At 38.7% G+C, this 23,669-nt stretch overlaps 1 protein-coding gene across 6 annotated transcripts in view; it reads right to left on the minus strand.

The window, feature by feature from the left end:
• The window catches only part of SYTL4 (synaptotagmin like 4), a 47,851-nt gene that overhangs the window by 19,571 nt on the left and 4,611 nt on the right, over window positions 1-23,669 (minus strand). For 3 of the 6 annotated variants that reach the window (XM_014829969.3, XM_014829967.3, XM_044763051.2), the window contains 4 exons: window positions 2,438-2,615; window positions 1,970-2,185; window positions 1,722-1,831; window positions 1,399-1,501 (listed from right to left, as the gene is read on the minus strand). In XM_014829969.3, the coding sequence (XP_014685455.1) occupies window positions 1,399-1,501; window positions 1,722-1,831; window positions 1,970-2,185; window positions 2,438-2,547 (539 nt within the window). In that variant the 5' untranslated portion in view covers window positions 2,548-2,615. The remainder of the gene's footprint in view (window positions 1-1,398; window positions 1,502-1,721; window positions 1,832-1,969; window positions 2,186-2,437; window positions 2,616-23,669) is intronic. The other 3 variants (XM_014829971.3, XM_014829970.3, XM_070502014.1) reach the window with 1 other exon arrangement.

Genomic DNA, 23,669 nt, shown 5'->3' on the forward strand with positions numbered 1-23,669 from the left:
ACTGAACAAACAGATAAAACAAGCAGATGATTTATGGTTGCGTAACAGAATATAAATGTTTTAAGTCCTGACAAAGTAAAAAATAATTTGAGTAATAAAAAGTGGGAGTAGGGGAAACAGTTGGGAGGAAGTGTAAGAAAGCTAATCGCCTCTTTCATGGCAGGGAGCCCACCGATAATGTTTAGTATTGAAACAGGTAGATTTAAAAAATGACTAAATGACCATTTGACCCAGCAACTCCACTCTTAGGTATCTACCTAAGAGAAATGAAAACATATGTCCACACAAAAACTCATAACGAATGTTCAGAGCAACATTAATTATAACTGCCAAAAAGTGGAAACAATCCAAATGTCCATCAACAGATGAACAGATTAACAAATGTGGTATACACATATAATGGAATATTATTTGGCAATAAAAAGAAATGAAGTGCTGATACATGCTTCAACATGGATGAACCTTGAAAACAGTATATTAAGAGAAGACAGTCACAAAGGACCACACATTACATAATTCCATTTAAACAGAATGTCCAGAATAGGTAAATATATAGAGACAGAAAGTAAATCAGCGATTGCCTAGCGATGGGGAAGGGCAGGAAGGTTGGGGGGAGTGATAGCTAAAGGGTACCGGGTTTCTTCTTAAAGTGATGAAAGTTCTAAAATCAATTTAGGTGGTGGTTGCACAATTCTGTGAATATACTAAAAACCATCGTACTGTACACTATAAATGGGCGAACTGTATGTTATGTGAGTTACATCTCAATAAGGTTATAACCAAAAAGACACTAGAAAAAAATGACTAACTGCTCAATGGTTTTAATAATATTTTTTCTTAAACTTAGAGGGATATTAATGACTAATATTTTTTACGGTAAAGAAACATTTGCCTGAAGATTAGCAATTCTTCAATTTTATTTCAGTATTTTATCCTAAGTTCAAGCAAAATTAAACAGAATTTTTTTAGTATATTATGATCCATTATTATAAAGGTTTTTCAGTCTATCCATGCACCCATCTCTCTATCTATATTTATGCACAAAAGATATCTGAAATAATTTTCACATAATGTGAGTAGTGGGGTAGTAGGAATTTGAGTGATTTGTTGTTTTATTTATTATTTCCTCTACTGGTTAAATTTTTAATAATGAGTATGTGTTATTTTTATTTGTATTCAAGTTGCTCTTATAAAGAACAAAGTAAATATGCCAAAATGTTAATGTTTAGATGTGGGTAGCAGGATTAGAAATTTTTTTTCCTCCTTCTTTATTCTTTTATGTACTTTCCAAATTTTCCTATAATGAATATCTACTATTTTATAAATAAAAGAAACTAAAAAAAAAAATAGAATTAAAGGGACATGTAGCATTTCTCTAAATGATTGCTTGGTTCTTACCTGGCCTCCTTCTTTTGCTCCTGAATGATCCTTCTTCCTGGCCAGATATCGCCTATCTGTGGCTGATGAAGGAGGGCCTGTCCCACTGTCTCTCTTTTATTCACTTCAAAACAAAAGCACGGCAGAGTGGTGATGATGAGTGGGGAAAGGGAAACACACTGCACTTGCAGACGGGACGGCAATACAATCTTTATATTTCCCACAAACAGGCTGAGCCCATGGAGTGAAGACACCACCAGTAAGAATACCCTAGGATTCCACACCAGAGGATCTCTCACTGAGGTCAAGCATCTCAAGGAACCATTTCCAGACAGGTCTGGTACCTGCAGGTTTGCGGCGCAGGGACATCCTGATTATCTCACTGCCTGTGCGGTAAGCAAAGCGATTCACTTTCTGGTCATAAAACCAGTCTCCAGTTGCCTTCTTCAGCTCTCTGGGATGGAATAAAAGAAAATAACATATGGATAAAAAATGGCCCTTGTTATTCAACCAACAAAGGCCGAGGAGAGAAATTCTCATCACACCTAGAGGCCTCATTTCCCCTCTCTTCTCAGCCATAGACAACACTCACATTTCCTTGGTGCACACCTTGCACCTCCAGGTACCATTGCTTTCCTGGATGCGGCAATCCCGGCACACCAGGTGATTACAACCCCGACAAGTGTTGGTCCTGGGAGTCAAACGGCCCAGGCTTTCCTGGCACCGGGCACATGTCCTATCACTATAATGTTGGCTGCCCCTCTTGGCCCCCTTCCTTTTCATCTCCAGTAACTCATTCTTCAGTCGCCTGCCAAGACCAAAAAGAGAAGCACAAGTGGATTCAGAATCTGTATAGGCCGGATGGAGAGGGGTTGAGGTGTAGAGACAGTAAGACTATTTGGTTCTGTGAAAGCAACAACCTCAGAGCCCAACCAGACCCAATGAGGGGTTGTAAAGCTCATATACAAGTTCCTCTGAAAGTCAGATGAGGGGTATAAGGAAAAGTCCAGACATCATTGGTCAAAGGCCTGGGAACCCATGGTTTTTCTGGGACTCTTACCTAATCCTTTTCTCGTCCGCTTTCCGGAGCTCCTCATCTCGTTGAATAACACTGAGGATCAAATCCCTTTCCAAGTCAGACAGAAAAGACAGGTCAAGTATCTCCGACATGATTTCTTCTATTCTTTCTTCTACTCTTCTTTCTTCAAAGCAATCAGACCAGGAGAGCTACGAGTTGCCTGAAATAAGATAAGAACTAATTTCACACAGGTAATTGACTCAAGAATAGGCCCACAGCCCTCGAGCCTTTGGTTAAGCTACTTCCCCCTTGAGCCAGGCTAAAGAGACAGCATAGAAGTATCTGATCTTTCTACCGTTCCTACTCCCACCTGAATCCTGCCCTGAAAATGAAGGGGCTTTGATTTTTCAAGAAGAAAAACTCATTCATGACTCTGGGAAAGAGTTGCGTCTTTCAGCATAATCATCTTAGTCTGGAAAGAGCACAGAACAGCTGAGGCAAACACCCCCTCCACCAAGTGGATCCTCAATCATCCTATTTTCAACTTTAAATGTTTAAATGAACTTTAAATGTTCTCAAGTCCCAAGTCTATTAACCCAAATAATCAGACAGCTAGTCTCTGTAGTGGAGGAGAAAATCACATGGGGACTCCTGCCAATTGAAGCCCATTTCTCCTTTCCTCACTAGCTTCCATGTTCCTAGAAGTCAGTCAGCTTTCTGCTACACTTCAAAACTTCCATCACCTACTCTATCTCCTAAAGTTCTTATTGTTAACACTACCTCAAGAATATCTTCAGTCATTTCCCGCACATTTGCTGAGCACCCACTCTGACAGGCTTTGTGCAAAGTGCTGGAGATACAGAGATGAGTAAGACACAGTTCCTGTCCTTAAGAAGTTCACAGAGTAGTAGGGGAGACAGATATATCTAAATACAGTACAATGTACAAAGTGCTGTCAGAGGGATAATAAATTAAGTGTTGTGGGAACTTAGAGAAGGAAGTAACTAATTCTATCTTGCATAGAGAGAGAAGAGAGAGAGTTGTATACATGAAAGGTTTTACAGAAGAGGTGGATTTTGCCTTATAGAACAGAGTATGTTTGTTGGTGGGGGAGAATGGTAGGAAGGATAGGTTGGGGCCAGACTTTATAACTCTCAAATACTCTTAAAAATTAAGAATTTAAAAATTTATGACATGGACAATAGAAATCCATCAAACACCTTTGTTCCTACTTTGTTTTTCAGGTTGGGAAATCACACAATCAAATTCATATTACAGAGATCACTCTAGCTATAGTGTGGAAGATTGATTCAAAGAACAAATTTAAGTGGCTTGGTAGTACATAACACATCGTAAAATATGCGTACTCCTTAGCCAAGCAATACCACTTCTAAGAATCTACCCAATAGAAATAATCACACACAAATGTGCATTCAAGGGTAAATGTACAAGAATGTTATTGCAACATTATTTGCAAGAGTAAAATGAAAAAGTTCTTTTTTTATTTTATTGAGGTCACACTGGTTTATAACATTGTGTAAATTTCAGGTGTACATCATTATATTTCGGCTTCTGTACAGACTGCATCGTGGTCACCACCAAAAGTCTAGTTTCCATCCATCACCATACCTATGTGCCCCTTTACCCCTTTTGCCCTCCCATCATTCCCTTCCCCTCTGGTTTACATCAAACTAAAAAGCTTCTTCATGGCAAAGGAAACCATCAATAAAATGAAAAGACAATCCACCAACTGGGAGAAAATATTTGCAAATCATATATCCAACAAGGGGTTAATTTCCAAAATATATAAAGAACTCATACAATTCAACAACAAAAAAGGAACAACCCAATCAAAAAATGGGCAGAGGATATGAATAGACATTTTTCCAAAGAAGATTTACAGATGGCCAATAGGCACATGAAAAGATGTTCAACATCACTCATTATTAGGGAAATGCTAACCAGAACTACAATGAGATATCACCTCACGCCGGTCAGAATGGCTATAATTAACAGGACAAGAAATAACGAGTGTTGGAGAGGATGGGGGGAAAACAGAACCCTCGTACACTGCTGGTGGGAATGTAAACTGGTGCAGCCACTATGGAAAACAGTACGGAGATTCCTCAAAAAATTGAAAATAGAAATACCATATGATCCAACTATCCCACTACTGGGTATTTATCCAAAAAACATGAAATCAACAATTCAAAGAGATTTATGCATCCCTAAGTTCACTGCAGGATTATTCACAACAGCCAAGACATGGAAGCAACCCAAGTGTCCATCAACTGATGAATGGATAAAGAAGATATATACAATGGAATATGACTCAGCCATAAAAGAGAAGAAATCGTGCCATTTGTGACAACATGGAGGGACCTGAGGGTATTATGCTAAGTGAAATATGTCAGACAGAGAAAGACAAAAAGCTCTTTAACAGAGGAATCATCAAAACAAAATAATACTTCCATATAATGGCATACTATGCATCCATCAAAAAAATGTAGTAGATCTGTATGAAAATACCTCCCTGAGTGAAAAAGAAGTAGTTGCAAGACTATACTGTATGATCTCTTTGGTATTTATCTATACATTTGTATATGCAAAGAAAAAGGTCTAGAACAAAAACCAGTATCATTGGTTTCTCTTGGGGAGTAGAATTGGGAGGGGCAACTTTCACTTTTTATTTTATATAGCTCTGACTTTCTAATACGTCTTACTTTTAAATATCAAAAAGGAAAATTCAAAGGAGACAGCAGGATTATTGCAGTAGTCCAGACAAAAGACAATCTAGGTTTACTAAGTGTGCCTCTAACCAACCGGACAAGTCATTTTATTTCTGTCATCCTCTAGTTTCTCATCTACAAAATGACCTACCTCACAAAGTTGTCAAGAAAATGAAAATCCGGTAATATGTGTTAAAGGGCCAATCACAACGTTTGGAATACATATTTGGAGTACACACACTCACTGAATCTGCTACAGGGCAGGCCTAAACCAGGGCAGCAAGCCAAAGGGACACAGAAGGGCTTTGAGAAGTAAAATCAACAGAATGGAGTGACTGAGAGGATGAAGAAGGCGAAGTCAAAGATGCCTACCTTGCACGTCTAGGTTAAACAACTGATGCTAGCGATAGCCCTAACAGCCATAAGGATTATAAGAGAAGAAACAGGTTTGGAAGTAAGGCAAGAAGTTTCATTTTAGTCATACTGAGTTTGTGCTGCATACAGGATATTCAGGGAATTAGGCCCAGAAGTAGTTAGAAGCACAGGGCTGGACCTCAGGAAGAGAGACTGTATTTGAAAACAGAGATTTGGTAGTCACAGGAGTCGAAGAGCCCGAGAAAGACATAGTGAAAAGGGAAATGAGGATTATACTTACCTTCTGTGCTCTCTCTTGAAACTAGACTACAAGCCCTTTTCACTTTAAATTTTTTTTTTACTAACTACCTACAGGACAACAGAGAGTATAAACAACACAGCAAACTATACAGGTTCCTGAAACCTCAACATTTTCTCGAGTTGGCTATTTCCTGGTCTTTATTGAACTATAAGACACTAAGCCTCTTTCACAGTCCCTTTCTTAGGCAGTCTTGAGGAAGAATTCTTAGCTCTTATCCCCAAGAATATATATTCTCCATGAGAACAAGGACTTTTTAATATTCTTCGATGTGTCTGGCATAGCACCTAACACAATATTTGGCTCACAGTGTTGCATATGCCACCACTATTGTTGATCATCATCACCCCAACAGTTCCATTTACTGAGAATTTACTCTATGCCAGGTAACAAGTACTTTACATATACTAACTAATCTAATCCTCACAACAACCTGAGAGTGAGGTACTATTAGTATCCCCAATTTTATAGATGAGGACTCAGGAGAGGTTAGGTTAACTTGCCCAAAAATAAACAGCAAGCAAATGAAGTTGCTGGGATTCAAGCCCAGGCAATCTGATTCTAGAGCTAGTGCCCTACTGGGTCCCTCCAGGCAGGATCATGGCCAAAGCAATTATAAAACATTGAACAGCGCAATCAAAAGCATTGTGGAAACGAATTCCCATATGTGTGATTATGGTTGAAGCACTGGCCAAAAAATCAGCAGCTCCTGGATGAAAGAGGTATCCCCAGTCGCCTGGCAGCTAAAGACCAAGGATGGCCCAGGCACAAAGGGAATGAGAACAAAACTAGATTTATTAGAAACCTGGTGCTTATGGAGAGGCAGCAGAGTTCTGTGATGAGACAGGTACATTGGCACAATTACTTCTGATAAGTAATATCAAAAGGCAGGGAAGTAAGAACATCGCTGAGATAAAGATAGCACCATAAGAAAACAGAACTGCTTATATTATACATCTTCCCTTTATTTTTCACTCCCGGCCTTGACCAACCAGAACTGCCCAACTCTGAAATCTTAAATTCAAGGATCCCCACTTTCCAACCACATCTCACTCCCACTATACTGTTCTTCAACCTCATCAAGACCACAGTCTCAAGCCCACCCTCACTTTTCTCTTGGTCTACTTGCCTCCTGCTGATCTTTCTTCCTTTCCTACCCATCCTGGACTCCAGACACCTCAATGTTTGTACCACTCTCACCAGTATCTTCCATATCCATGTACCTTGATCTCTCTGCCACAACTGCCCATCAAAATCCCAAACCTGTACCAATGCTGTAGTCTGCCTTGTCTACTTCTATACCCAGGTCCTGCACAATTCCTGGTCTCCAACCTCACCTGGACCCTCACTGTCATCCACAAATCTTTTTACTTGCCTTTAGTTCAGTTCCCTAACCTAGTCCCTTCGGGTTCTATTTTAAGCCTCCCTTCATTGCACACTCCCACTTCCCTTTCCTCCAGTCCCATCAGACACCCTTGTCTCACACCTGTAAAACAAAATATTTTCAGAGCCCACCAGCCATGACCTTCATCAGCTCCCTGTCTCCTCTCCCCCATCACTTGCCAATCTGACTCCTTTCAGAAAAGCCACATCCCATCTCCTGCCCTACCTTCGACCATGGGTTGCTGTTATTTCCAACACTAACCCTGTTCCCAGCCAGCTCACTTGAGATGGGATCTTGTGGAATCAGTAGTGGGGAGAAGAAAACAGAATAAAAAAAAAATTTAAAGGAAAGGAGGAAAAATAAAGCATAGAAAAAAATGAGACAAATAAAAAGCAAAAAGTAAGATGGTAAAAACAAGCTCCAACATACTAATAAACATAAAAAACGTGGGGGCAAAAATCACTCTTTAAAATACAGAGATTAACAGACTGGATAAAATGTAAAACTCCACCTATGTGCCATTTTACAAGGGACACATCCAAAACATAAGGACAGGAAAGATTAAAACTAAACAGATGGGAAAAGATATACCAGGTAAATGCTAACCGAAAGAAAATTGAGGTAGCTATATTAACATCTAAAAAATAAAACTTCAAGACAATAACAGTATTATAAAGGATAAAGAGGATTACTACATAGAGTAAATAAACCTGTATGCACTAATACAACATCTCCAGACATATAAAGGAAGATTAAGGACAACTAGATAAAGAAATTGAAAAAACCGACCATCAAAATGGGTGATTAACGTAACTCTTTCAATTACTGATAGTAGAAGCAGATAAAAAATTAGTAAGAATATAGACAAGTTGAAACACAAAATAAGTTTGATTTAATGGAAACATGTAGAATTCTATATGCAACTGGAGAATCACGTTCTTTTCAAGCACATATGGAACTTTTACCACCGAAAATGACCATCGTACTGGGTTATAATTCTAGTCTCAGTAAATTTCAAAGAAATCATTCTCATACAGACCATGTTCTTTGATCTCAAGGAAATTAAATAGGAAGTGAATAACAAAAGATAATTTTTAATCCCAATACTTTTTGGAAATTTAAAGACACTTCTTAATAACTCATAGGTCAAAGAAGAAACCATAATTGTACTAAATCTATCATTAACTTCTTTGTTTTTTCTTTCTTCTTCTTCTCCCCAAAGCCCCCAGTACCTAGCTGTATATTCTAGTTGTGAGTGTCTCTGGTTGTGGCATGTGGGACGCCGCCTCAGCATGGCCTGATGAGCAGTGCCATGTCCGTGCCCAGGATCCAAACTAGCAAAACCCCAGGTAGCCGAATCGGAGTGCGGGAACTTAACCACTCGGCCACGGGGCCCACCTGCCTATCATTAACTTCTTAAAGAAGAAACCTGCCATCTGCCTCACCGCCACCACCACCCCATACCATATGATAGAATATTTTCGAGAAACTCAAAAAGGAAAATATGGAATAAAAATATGCTTTCATATGCAATGAGTTAAGTGATATATTTTTTACGGTAAATGGTACATCACATTTTGAAAAACATAACTCAGAAAAATAATGGCGGCACAAAGAAGAAAACCAGACAGATTTGAAGTGAGAAAACCTGTGACCTTTCATATTTACCCTAGACAGATACTAGGGTTTAGTGGAGAAACCAAAGCCTAAGAAAATCTTAAGGTCCTTCATTAAAATTCAATTACAGGTATGTAGTCAAAAGGGCAAGGATTATCTATTGAGAAGACCACAGCTCAGATAACATGAGTGTCTAAATCCAAGCTCTGATGGACAATCTGTTCCATGTTAGTTGCGGGGTGTCAAGACTCAGATGAAATATCTTAATACAGCATCCTTGTGGGACCTCATGCTCACAAGAAGGTATTTTAGAAAACATGGTTTGTTTAGTTAGAAAATCATACACATTTATTGCTCAAAATTCAGGATAATATTTTAATGCAAATACTTACAAAAGCAAGGGGAACTGAAAAATCTACCACCACAATGGGAGGTTAACATACCCCTTTCAATTATTGATAGTACAAGCAGATAAAAAATTAGTAAATACATAGACAAGTTGAACAACACAAGAAGCTTGACATAATGAACATATGTAGAATTCTATACCCAAATGGAAATATCCAATTTATATCCTAGTCCTATAGATTAGGAGATAACAATAATTAATAAATGAGTATTAAAACTAACACAGTTTTCAAGAAGGAATAGGGAGAGCTAACTCAAATTATTTTAAATTCTGAGGACCAGTTCTAAAAACCAAAAATTGGGTCAAACTTATAGGAAGCATGGAATAAAGAATATAGTGGTGTAAGACAGACTTGGGTTCAAATCCTAGCTCTGCTATTTATTAGTTATATGACCTTGGGTAAGGGCCTGGAATATAAAAATTAGATTATAAAAACAGGAATATAAAAAACTTCCCTGTAAGAATAGTACTCAGCTTAAAAATCATTGTTGGTGTTCCCCAAATGGAAACTGATGTGAATTAGAAAAATACCAAATAATGTCCCTGCACCAGGCAGCAAATAAAACACCTTTCTCTGTGTTTACTTTGTTGAGCACATCCATACCCCTCTCCCTCCCAAACATGCAGTGCACATACAAATGTGAAGATGGCAACACTTATGCTCAAACTAGAACCTTCTACCAGATGTGACCTTGTTGAGGGCAGGCACTGTATCTGGACTTCATACCCTCAGGAGGTTACTTAGTCTGATACACAGTATGAGTTCAATAAATGTGTATTAAATGTCTTCACTCAGAAATCTATTTGTATTTATATGTTTAAACTTAAACTCACAGAAACTGAAGAGCGGTAATAGAGCTGAGAGAAAAGTGTTTTTGTTTTCCTGAGGCAGTATGATGTCACAGTTAAGAGCATGGACTCTGGAGCCAGACTGTCCGAATTTGAATCCCAACTTCACCATTTACTAGCTGTGTGACCTTGGGCAAGTTACTACATCTCTCAGTGCCTCAATTTCCTCATTTGTAAAATGAAGGTAATAACTACCTACCGTCTTGGGCTTGTTATAAAGATTAAATGAGTTTTAAAAATAGGTAAATTGCTGAAAGTAATGTGAACTGAGAATGCTCTCTAAGTAACAGCTATTTTTATTTTGTAGTTTTTATATGTGCATTTGTGCTTTAAGACTTAACTGGGTCTTGCAAAGTAACATTTATTTTCTTTTAAAGAACACAGATGAATTGTGAGTTAAACTGCATCTAGACACCATTTAAAGTTTCAGGCATTTTTTTAAGTGGAGAACTGTGATGACAACTTTAGAGATGACAGAAGAATTTCAGAAAAATTGACCCATGCTCAAGGGCAAAAAGGTTGAACCGGTATTAAATTATTCCTCTAAACTTACACGTAGTAATTATGTGATGGTTTTGCATATAAATTCTATTGGATTATCAGTCATATCCCAGCAGAGTGATATGATAAAAGGATTTTGCTGTTTGGGCCAAGGACAATGGACAATTTTGGTAAAATTTATACCTCACTGAACATGAAAAAGTGAACCAGAGTCTTTCAAGGGGTATTAGTTTAACCAAGAAGTCCTGAATTAAACTGCTGTTGTTAAGCAAATGTACTATGTTTTACAAAGAAACTGACTAGTGATGTGAGATTTACACTGCTGTGTGCCAGATTCTGTATATTTTTGAACATAGATAGTTAGAACTAATGGTGTCTACACTTTCGAAAGATTAGTTTTGAAATTGGGCTACAAATTATAATTGGTCATGAAAATTTGGGATTATAAAATGTCAGTGGACTTTGACTTCTGGCCTAGATGGAGTAACAAAGAACAGATTTCTACTCTGCCTGAAACAAGCCTCCTCCCCCCAAAAAATGGATAAAATACATGAAACAGTGGTGGCTTTCAAGACACTGAACATCAGGCAATGAAGGACTGTGATCCCTGAGAGACAGGAAACAAATAGGGTGAGCCCTCTGATTTTCTAGGCTCTCTGTCTTGAGACAGTTTCCAGGCCACGGTACAGGGAGGAGAAATGCAGGCAGAGCCTGGTAAACTCCCTGGTTGAGGTGACAGAGCTGGCAGTCTGGGAAAACCCAAGTGGTTGGTTCATAGGACAGAATACCTGAGAGAGCTGCATAGAGAGAGATCTTCCGAGAACTGCAGAGGGTCCTCCTTGAGTATTCAGCAAAGGACTGATCAGCACGTGGCATGCCTATGAGGAAATTACCCTAAGCAAGGGAAAGAACCAGCTGAAAGGATTCAAAAGAACAGTACGTGTCACTCACACAGGGCTAGGAGTTTGCCTGTTCCACCAGCCAAACTAGAAAACCTCATGATTCACAGGGCACTGGGCAGAGAACTCAGAAGGGTCTTGCCTCCATAATGGGAAACAATTAGCTGTACACTCTGACGGCTCTGGTCCTGCCTAACAAATCTAAAGAGCAAAGCCTGAAAGGACCAATCTGTTTCCAGGCAACTCAAGTACATCCCAGAACAGAGCCAAAGAATGTTTATAGAAATATAAAAATGTGCAGCACCCAATGAGGTAAAATTCAAAATATATGGTGCTCAATAAAAAATTAACAGGCATGCAAAAAAGCAGGAAAATACAGGCCATGATGAGGAAAAAAATCAATCAAAAACTGACCAAGAGCTGAAACAAATGTCAGAATTAACTAAGTCATTAAAACAGTTATTATAACAGTATTCCATATTTCAAAAAATTAAAGACATGGAAATATCAAAAAGACTCAAATCAAACCTAGAGATAAAACCTACAATGTCTGAGATGAAAAATACATAGGATGAGATTAACAGCAGATTACACATAGTAGTAGAAAAGATTAGTGAACTTAAAGACACAGCAATAGAAACTATCCAAATGAAACAGAAAGAAAAAAGACTGAAAAAAAAGAACAGAGCATTAACGAGCTGTGGAACAACTTTAAGCTGTCTCATATAGATGTAATTGGAGTCACTAAAGGAAATGAGGGCAATAAAAAATATTTGAGGAAATAACGGCCAAAATTTTTCTAAATTTGATGAGCATTGTAAACGCACAGATCCAAGCAGCTCAATGAACTTCACACACAAGAAATATAAAGAAAACTACACCATATAGCACACCATAGTCAAATTACTTAAAACCAGAGATAATGAGAAAACCCTAAAAGCAGCTAGGAATGGGGGGGGGGGCGGGTGTTACATACAGAGGAACAAAGATAATGATGAAAGTAAATTTATCATTGGAAACAATGCAAATGAGAAAAGAGTGGAACATCCCTAAAATATGGAAAGAAAAAAAATCTGTCAACCTAGAATTCTAAACCCAGTGAAATATCATTCAAAAATAGAGGTGAAATTAAGACTTTCAAACATGCAAAAGTTGAAAAAATTAATCAACAGCAGATCTGTACTATAAAATATGTTAAAGGAAGTCATTTAGGCAGAAGAAAAATAATACCAGATAGAAATATGAGTCTACAAAAAGGAAGGGAGAGCACATAGAATGATAACTATGTGGGTAAAGTTTTTTTTTTATTATTTAAATCTCCTTTAAAAATATAATCGACTGTTTAGAGCAAAAAAAAATTACAACATATTGTGAGGTTCAAACATCTGTAAAACCAAGTTGGAAAACTTAACCTGATTTCAAGACTTATCATAATCTACAGTAGTCAAGTGGGTGCCGTAGTGGCATACAGATAGACAATAGATCAATGGAACAGAAAGAGTTCAGAAATAAATCCTTATGCTTACAGTCACCTGACTTTTGATAAAAGTGTAAGGGAATTCAGTGGAGAAATGATAGTCTTTTCAACAAATGGTGCTGGATATCCATATGCAAAAAAATCTAAAGATTTCTTAGATATGACACCTAAAACATGATCCAGAACTTGAGAAATGAGACTTTATTAAAATCAAAAACTTCTGCCCTTTGAAAGATGTGGGGGTAGGACACAGTGAGGGACAGGAAGGAAGGATTACAAAATAGTACAAGGAAACTTTTGAAGGTGATAGATATGTTTACTATCTTGATTTTCGTAATGGTTTTATGGTTATACAGATGTCAAAATTTATCAACTGCATACTTTAAATATGCACAGTTTACTGTATGTAAAGTACACCTCAACAAAATTTTTTTTAACTTTTAAGTTTAAATGTAACTAAACCTTCTTGTAATCAGAAGTTTTACAATCCCAGAAAACCTACAGGACAGTAGGAGACCTTAAATACATTCAAACAGTAAAATGTTTTATGTCAAAGGGGTTTTTTTTAATAGAGAATAAATAATACACAGTAGATTTGAAAATGTTTCCATTATTACTTTTTCTATTAAGGTATAATTTACATACAACATCATACTAGTTTCAAGTGTACCACACAACGATTCAATATTTGTATATATTGTGAAAGAATAACCACAAAAGTCTAGTTAACATCCGTCACCACACATACAGAATTTTTTCTTGTCATGAGAACTTTTAAGATTTATTCTCTCAGCAACTTTCAAATATGCAATACGGTATTATTAACCATAGTAGCCATGTTGTACATTACATCCCCATGACTTACTTATTTTATAACTGGAAGTTTGTACTTTTTGACCACCTTCACATATTTTGCCCACCTCCCAACTCCCCACCCACCACTTCTGGCAAGCACCAATCAGTTCTCTCTATCTGTGAGCTTGGTTTTTTATACTAAGTGACATAAGTCAGTCAGAGAAAGACAAACACCGTATGATCTCACTTATATGTGGAATCTAAAACAAAAGTTTCCATTATTATTTTGTTGCCTAAAAGATATGTTTTACCTTCCAACTCATCCAAATGAAGAATTTCAGTAAGTTTTGTTCTACTTGTTAAAAATGTGAAAAGTCAGCATGCTCAGAGCAAGGAAGATGGACTAGCACTAAAACATTTGTATAATTGCTTCCCAGAATTATAATATGAGTACCATTATTTAGTAAGTACATCTAATGATGTACTTCTTTTATTTTTAGATGTATATGTTTTGTGAAGTTTCTTTTTCAGCTATGACAGTCACTAAAATCAAGTATAAAAATAAACAGAGGGGCTGGCCCTGTGGCCGAGTGGTTAAGTTCGCGTGCTCTGCCTGGGCGGCCCAGGGCTTCACTGGTTCGGATCCTGGGGGTGGACCTAGCACCGCTCCAAGCCGTGATGAGGTGGCGTCCCATATAGCTCAACTAAAAGGACCTGCAACTAGAATATACAACTACGTACTGGGGGGCTTTCTGGAGAAGAAGAATTTTAAAAAAAGAAGACTGGCAACAGATAATAGCTCAGGTGCCAATCTTTATAAAAATAAATAAATTAAAAAAATAAACAGAACTCAGAATGAAACCTTCAAGTAGCTGTATCATAAACCAAAATTTTGTTTAAACGAAGCACACAATATCACTGCTATACACCAAGATTTTGTTTAAATGAAGCACACTTAACATCATTGCTCTCACCAAAATGAGAGCAAAGGTTATTAAACCATTAATAAATATTAAAATTAATTTTAAAGTGTTTATTTCATCTCATCCTTCTCTATTTCACTTTTGTGAATACTTTATAATATATAATAGTACAGCAGTAAATATACAGTTTATAAATAAACGTGTACATTAGGGGTGATGAAAATTTTTGGTGGTAAGGGAGAGTGATCAAAGAAGTTGGGAAACCCTTTGCTTAAAGGAGGGTGAAGGGAAACCATTCTAACAAATCACCATATGTTATCATGATTCTGCTTAGATATAGTTACGATGTATGTTAATTAGGAAAGAATAAGCCATTCTAATGACTGTAATGCAGTTGTCCTGATGCAAGCGGGACAACACAATGAATAAGGATTTGTACTACCATAAAGTACATTCCAAAGTGGGCTCTATTAACTAATTGTGACCAGGACAATTACAGTATCTGAAGCAGACCAATATAAAGCACTGTCAGAATTAACACCTATTATAAGTATGGATTTCCAAAACAGAGATGAAGCACAGCCCCATAGGCTAGCAAAATCCAGCCTCCTTTGGAAAAAAAAAAAACTAATTATTTGAAAATCTAAAGGGGAGAGAGTGGATTGTAGAGTACAGAAAAAGGAAACCAAAACAGGTTATGCGGTGAGTCTGCAGAACTTACAAAAAAATTTAAAAAGGGGCCAGCCAGGTGGCGCAGCAGTTAAGTGCGTACGTTCCCTTTCAGCAGCCCAGGGTTCACCTGTTCGGATCCTGGTGCAGACGTGGCACCGCTTATCAAGCCATGCTGCGGCAGACGTCCCACATATAAAATAGAGGAGATGGGCACGGATGTTAGCTCAGGGCCAGTCTTCCTCAGAAAAAAGAAGAGGACTGGCAGCAGTTAGCTCAGGGCTAATCTTCCAAAACAAAAAAAAATTAAAAAGACTCCATGTAGAAAAGAAAGCTTCCAGGGATGCAGGGCTCCCCTAAATCCCCTTATTTGGATCCAGCCACCTATGCCCAAAGGTACCAACTGGTAACATCTTTTTGGTTGGTAACAACTGAGTGAGCATGCCACATTGCTTACAGTCAAGAAAATGTTTACATTGGGGTGCTGTGTTGGTTATTTTATCAACTGTTCCTTTCAATTTTAGGGTGATGCCCCTCCAAGAAAGCAACTCTAAATTTGTTTATTAAAATGTGTGTTATATCCAGTCAAGGCCACTCAGACAAATTTAAGGTAAAAGCTTCAACTGCAAAGCTGCCAAGTCTGGTTTCTCACATCTTTCCAAGTTGTCTTTGGATATAGACCCCCACTCCCAACCCCCCAAGCCCCTTCTGGCTCCTGGATTAAATAATGTAAATATATCTAGCCCCAAAGATTCTTCTGTGAGACCTCCCTCTGCTGTCCCGGTAGTTATCTCTGAATGTGTGCTTTGAGGCCTTCAAAATCCTACTTCTTTCCCTGACTTGGAGCTCTGTATTCTGTACTGTTTACAGAATGCTCACTGGTTAGGAGGGCCAACTATGTGCTAAGTGCTGTGCTATCTGGCTAAGGATAAAAGAAGAATGCGTAGTCCCTGACCACAAAGAGTTCACAATTTATTGAAGGAGATACTTAAATGGATAATCATAAATGAACATGTTAATCAAAGAAATACACTCACAGGGTATTATGAGAATACCAAGGTGGGGCACCTCCTCCAACTTGTGGAAAGGGGTCTAGAAAGAGACACCAACAGCAGCACATGAACTGGTTGTAAATAATGTGTACCAGCTGGTTAACCAGGTAGGGCGCACAGCATTTACAAAAGCATGGAGGCATGAAGCAACGTGGTATGGGCAAGAGTGCAGTGATCCTGGACAGTAAATTGTAAGGGAGGCTGTGGAAGAGGCAGGTGGGGATCATACCACGTGGGAGAAGGGGCTTCATATGCTATGCTCAGAAACATGGATAATTAGCCACTGACCATGGGAACCATTGAAGAGTTTTAGGTAAGGCGAGGACTTGTTAAATCACTCTGACAGTTACGCAGAATATAGATTTGAGGAGGCAGTGGTATAAATCCAGGGGGAAGACGATGAGAGCCCAGAGTAGAGGGCAGTGGTGGTAGAGATGGAAAGGGGCATATTGAAGACATAACACTGAGGTAAAATCTACAGGACCTGTGACTGTTCTTTAACACAGAACAGCCTCTTCTACTAGGACTCGGGGTTCTGATGTACTCAATTCCTAATTAAGAGCAGGATAGCAGCGAATAGTGCCTACGAGCACTGGATCTGGGGCCAGACTACTGGGCTTCAAATTATAGCTTCACTACTTTTTAGCTATGTGACCTTCGGCCTCCCTGAGTCTCAGTTTCCCCATTTGTAAAGAATGGTGATTAAAAATAAGAGCTCCTGCCTAAGGCTGTAAAGATTCAAGGAGACATCGTGTGTAAAGGGCATAACATCATGCCTGATCTAGGATAAACACCTAATCCTGGTACCTGTTTAGTTTTAATTATTATTAACCATATGCTTTGGAAAACATATAAGCATATGGCTGTTTTGATTTCTTGCTATGAAATTTGAGAAATCTAATCAGTAGTCTTGCCCAGATGGAAAGTCACCGTAACCTCTCTGCATGGAGGTAGGCTGACAAACATAAATATTAAGCATATGTTAGTAACTTGATATGATCGGTTTAAAAGATATTTATTTATACACTGTTCCAGACAGGACTTAAAGTGACTTACAAAGATACATAAAACATCACAAAACAGCATACATTTAAAAAACAGGATCAAAAACAAGGCAAACAAGAGCGGGGACAAAGTAGTGTCGTCAGAATCAAGACTCCAAAACCAAAGGGCAGCTGAGGTTCCCAGGGGCCGGTGGGGTCTAGATCCGCACCAGCCCTCCCAGGGAGCACAAGCACACTGCACACAACATGCCCAGGCCTGCCAACACCGGGGGCCATTCTCAAAAGTGTTATTGGTAGCCGAGTAGTTTTTTACTTTCCCCTAACAATGAGAAATCTATAACTAGCTCTCAATTTTACAAGATTCTGATTTTGGTTTTGCACTAAGGTTCTTTTGCCCGCCACGATCTTTTTCAAAATAGGTTCTACAAAAGTGGAGTTTAAATGTACTGAGGCATTTTGCAGTTTTAGCTCCTTTTAAGATATGCACCAACTGATGAAGATAAAGAAGATGATGATGATGATGATGAGAGCAGTTAACACTTCCATAATGCTTACTATGGACCAGGCACTTTTCTAAGCATTTTATGTACATGGAGTCATTTAGTTCTCACAACCATATTTTGAGGTAGGTACTATACTACCACATTGTACCAAAGAGGAAACTAAAGCACACGTCGAACAAATCACTTGCCCAAGGTCATACACCCTATAAGTGACAGTCTGGTTTCTGAACCCTGGCAGTCTGGTACCAGAGCCTGAGCTCTTACCCACTACGCTATACGGTCTCTTACTATTCTGATAATGTTGCTCGTACATGGTAATATTTGGAAAGGGGGACATCCTACCCTCAGGAACCAGAGGTAGAGTTTTTTAAAAGTCCTCAGCTAATAACAGATGAATGTTGGAGAGGCCCTCGGTCCAGTTTACCACCTCAGTTCCCTGACCTCCCCATGCAAGGTGTAACAGGCTCAGAGCAACTCTACACATGCGAAAGGACCCCTTCTCTGCATCCAGGACAGACATCCCTTCTGAACGATGGTAGGAGCGTAAAGGGGAGAGTAACTAAAATATAATCTCTTTTGTTAGCTCTCAGAATCACAGATGGGGACTTTCCTCCAGATTAAATCCACATGACTGCCTTTCAAATACCACCAAATTCCGTTCATAAATGGTTTGAGGAAATTCCCACTTAAAATGATACATGCTTCTCTAAAGTAAGTCCTAGAGGGAAGCTGGATGTCTTAATATATATATTTCTCCTGCAGAGTGGTTCTTTGGATACATGAAAATGTGGTCTTATTTTCCTATTTCACACTTTTTTCCTCCTCCTCAGCAACTCCAGGCATCTTGAACCTACCACCATTCCTAGAAGGCAGATCTCCACAAATGTGGTACATGGAGGTAAGTAGAAAAGATCATAAAAACGAGACCATGTGCCCAAAACCCCCCTTGGCAACAGGGGAAATGCGTATATTAAGACAAATCCCATTTGGCTTTCCAGCTTGCAAGACCTAGACTTGGGGCTTCCTCTCACGTGAGCCAGGCAGGCTCACAAGAGCCGCATGAGCTCGATGGGGTGAAAGATGGCCAGTTTCTCCTCTTCTCTGCCAAAGTTCCTTTCTTTAGCAGCCCAAAAGCTTAAAAAGACAGAAAATCCTCCACTAAAGGTACAGAATATTTTAAATCCAGGTCATTTATATGCATAAAACAATTTTTTTAAAGTCTGGTGAGAGCAGACACATTGTCATTTTTCAATAGGCCTCATCACCAGATGGAACACCATTATCCTTCCTTAGTCAACAAGCTTTGATAAACCAGCACCTCCGCAGGGAAGACCCTCTTCTCCTGTCAGGGTCACAGATGGTGGGGATTTCTACACTGAACTCTAGCTAGCATCTAATATTTCTTGTAGGCCACATCACCTGAAAATCACCCACGCAGTCCCCGTAAATGAGAAATCATGATGGTTTGTGACTAATCCAGCCCATCTTCACACGTAACTGTGATTTCATGCATTTGGTGTCTTTTTTAATTTTAGGGACGCTGTGATGTAGCTATGGCCACAGAAACCTTAAACACAATCAAATAACGTGTGGTTGAACTTAAATTGAGCTATATATGTGGCAGATAATTTTAAGGTGTTATTTAAGCCCTATAAGACATAAAATATATGTTAATTTCTTCCAAATAAAATTTTAATGAATATATGCATGAGTATATGTACACAAAAGAGTAGGTATAAATTGTAGAATATAAAATAAAGGTAAAATATTAACGTACTGCAAGCCCTCTTTCCCTCCTAAACTGCTTCACCATAATTGCTTTACACGTTACATCAAATCCCCAGAACAAGATTAGTACATGCATTACCAACATCTGGTCTACAGCCAGGAGCAATGTCCTAATATTAATAAAACACTAAAGCATAAAAAATTTAAAACTGCTAAAATGTCCAAATCACGTATGTATGCATTTGTTTTATGTTCAATTCTGACACAGCATATGAAAGCACCATAAAAAGTTCTAAAGGGAGAAGAGGTATGAATTTTCATAATTCACTTAATATACCTTACAATAAAGCAAGACATTCGAAATGTCTAGATGGACTTTCCTAGCCCCATAGATGTAAATATTTGGCCTTGGCATTATTATTAGTTCTAAACAGAACTAAACATTCAGTAATCAGCATATCAATGAGCATGCCCTTTTACTTTATGAAAATGAATAATCTCCCCCACTAGACAGAAAGCTGTCTGAGAGAAGGGGCTGTGTTTTGTTCATGTCTGTACGTCAGTGTCTAGAGCACTGTCTGGTACATAAGATGCACATGATAAATATTTGTTAAAAGAATGAGCTGGCATCAAACATACCATTTACCATATTTAGCCATACCCAAGACCTTATCACCCAGGACTTCTCCACTTTTGATATCATTAATTCACATGCTCCACTCTGACTACAACCCCCTCGCCTGTCCACTCAGTGACTTTCCCAAGCCCCACATCAGTTCTCAGACCTCATGGGGGGAGAGAGTCTTCCACAGACCCGTCTGCTTTCACCCTGTCAGCTCCTTCCTGTCCACTCCTTTCCTAGACAGTTTGAATTCTACTGTTTCAACTGCACTCTTGTCAATATCTTTAACAAACCCATTTTCACTCAAATATCTGATAAAAACATAACCCTGCAGGAGCCCAACTGTTGTGCTTTATGCCTGCACTGAGACCGAGATGTACTGGAGAAAAAAATCACAACCTGGTAGATGATTATGAACGTGAATTCTTGGTCACCAAGCTCACCTCAACACTGCCTGACACTCCAGCTATGCCTCCCTTGTCCTAGCTTGCTCTCCTGTCTGCCACGATAACTATTTCAAACCTTCCTCAAGCACCTCCAATCTTCAACCCAAACCTTGCCCCACCTCAACTCCTGCTCTAAGAGATGACCTTTCCTCTTACATCATAAATATAAGTGCCCTCAGACAACTTCCTGCCACCAAATCTATAAGCTTTATTTCCATCTATATCTGTTCACTTTTTGTTCTTCCCTACCGTAATGTCCTTCCTCTTGTTTAAGGGTAATCCCTCGACCTCACTGTGGATCCTCTCCCGGCTGGCATAAGGACTTTTCCCTGTAAGGACTTACCTCTACAATTATCCCTTCCTTCCCATCAGCCTTTAAAGACATCTAAATGTCTCCTAAATTTAAAAAAAAAAAAAAAGCTTCTCTGGATTGCAACCCTTCCCCTAACCACCCTCTCTCTGCTCTTCAGAGCCAAATTTCTCCAAGGAATTGTCCATATTCGCTGCCTCCACTTCCTCATCTCCCCAGTCATTTCTCAACTCACCACACTCCCTCCCCGAAATTGCTCTCATTAAAGTCACCAAGAACCTCCTAAATCCAATGGACAGTTCCCAGTCTTTATCTTCCTAGACTTCCCTGAATCTTCAGCACCACTGACCATTTTTTAATGGAGACATTCCATTTTGAAAAACTTATCCTACTGATATTCAAGTAGACGCACAAATATATATCATAAGGATGCTCAGTGTGTGAACCAGCAAAAAAATTATACAATAATTTAAATATCTATCAAAAGGAAACTGATTAAATAAATTATGGTACATACATATAATGGAATACTATATTGCTATTAAAAAGAAAGAAGTAGCTCTATATATTGAAAGCTTGCCACAAATACTAAGTAAAAAATACATTGCAAAACATATATATTATTATTCCATTTGTATTTTTTAACATATAAGTGCAGACAGGATGGAAGGATAGATGGATGGATGGATGGAAGGAAAGAAGGAAATATTTTATGTATGCATGGAAAATTTCTGGAAAGAGATACAAATTTAATATTGTTACCTCAGGGGAATGGGATGTGCAGAGCAGAACAGAAGACTTGAATGTTATCGTTTATTTGGTCAAATAATAAAAATGTAGTCAGATTCCTAAGCAGACCAATATTTCCAAAGTAGGTAAAAAAACAAGTTCAAAGGAGATCAAAAAAGAATGGCCAGAGACTGGGTAAAATATATTTTAGTGTTTCCAGAGTTAAGAGAGGAGAGAGGGGGGGTGCTTCATGGTTTTAAACATGGAAAGAGAGCTCTACTAAAAACAAGGAGAGGAAAATAACCAACAGACAAACAGCATGAACAGATAATTCTTGAAGGAGGAGGATCAAATGGCCAATAGACGTAAAAAAGAAAAAGTTTCCCTCTTACTGGTAATAAAGATATTTTATGTTTGCTTATCAATTCAGCAAACTTTTAAAAAGAGAATATTCAATTTTAAAAACGGAAGACAAAAGAGGTACTCATACTTTGTTGGCAAATGTAAATTGGTAAAAGATGTTGGAGAAAGCAATGGGATGATTTGATTTCTAAAAAGCTGAACTTCATAGAACTTATCACAATTGCAATTAAATCATTGATTACGTGATACACTGTTTAACATATACCTCCCCTGCTGAGATAAGTCTCATGAAAAACAGGCCAGCGTCTATCTTCTCCACTACCTAGCCTAGAAACTGGCATATTGTAGGCCCTCAGTAAATCAACCAGTGCTTTCTGACAAGCTGAAAGCAACAGTTTAAAGACATTGATACTAAAACTATTCTGATTCCTGAATTGAGAGAGCTACAAACAATAATAGTGTAGACACCATGGAAATTTTCCAATTCTTAAGAATTATTCAAGTTCAAGGTAGGTTTAGATAGTCACAGATATGAAAGCCACTGTGGTCCATCACTTCAACTATTACACCAGCACTGTCCAATCTCCTGCCTTCTTATCTTTCTGTCCCAGCCACCCAGAAAGATCCCCCAAACTAGATTGTCTACCTTGTTTCTACACCTGGGCTGATGAGTGCCACAGAAGAGAATGGATACAGGGTTCTGGGACTTGGGGCAGAGACAAATTCAAGGTACCCAAGCCTTTCCTGGCTCACTGTGATGTGGCAAGCTGGATGGTATGCCTCTAAAGAGCTCCTCTTTTCATCCCTCTCAAACGCTATTCCAATGCCTCACTGCTCTTGTCAGATGGGACCGCCCTCAAAATCCTGTGCTTCCATAGCTCCTGCCTTCTTCACAGCTTCACCAGTCCTGCCCTCTTTCCCTCCTGTCTCAATGGAAGAGCTACCTCCCTTTCTGGAAGGCCAGTCTTTTTACCTCTTTCACTCTGGAGCCCCCATACTCCTGCCTCCTCTGTGACCGTGCCTCATCAAGCTCTGTGCCATCTACACACACATGGGCTCATCTCTCTCCCATATTTAAAACAAAACAAAATTAACAACATGTTCTTGTCCCCTGTGCCCTACTGTCTATCAGAAACACTCTCTCCTTCCCATCAGAGCCATAGTCAAGCCTCTTCAAAGGGTATACCATACTCCTCATCAGTCCTTCTCCATGCTTACTCCTCAACCCTCTACAATCTGCCTTCTCTCCTCCTGCTGCACTGATGTCGTCACTGACCTCCTAATTGCCAAATCTAATGAACGTGTTTTTTAAATGTTTTATAGTATGTTTTATCTTATTACAAGAGGGGTACACATCATGAACAAAGTTATGACATATGACAGATGAGAGGGGAAAAAACTTGCACTATATAACAGGCAAAGGGTAAATATCCCTAATAAATAGTGTTCTTATAAACAAACTAAACACATAACCCAAAAGGAAAATGTGCAAAGGATAGTAAGGAGCAAGTGTCAGGAAAAATACAACTAGTTAACACACATGAAAAGATACTGAGCCTCACTCAGTGTTCAGTGATCAGAGAATGCAAGTT

The sequence above is a fragment of the Equus asinus genome, chromosome X (assembly GCF_041296235.1).
Source record: "Equus asinus isolate D_3611 breed Donkey chromosome X, EquAss-T2T_v2, whole genome shotgun sequence".
NCBI lineage: Eukaryota > Metazoa > Chordata > Mammalia > Perissodactyla > Equidae > Equus > Equus asinus.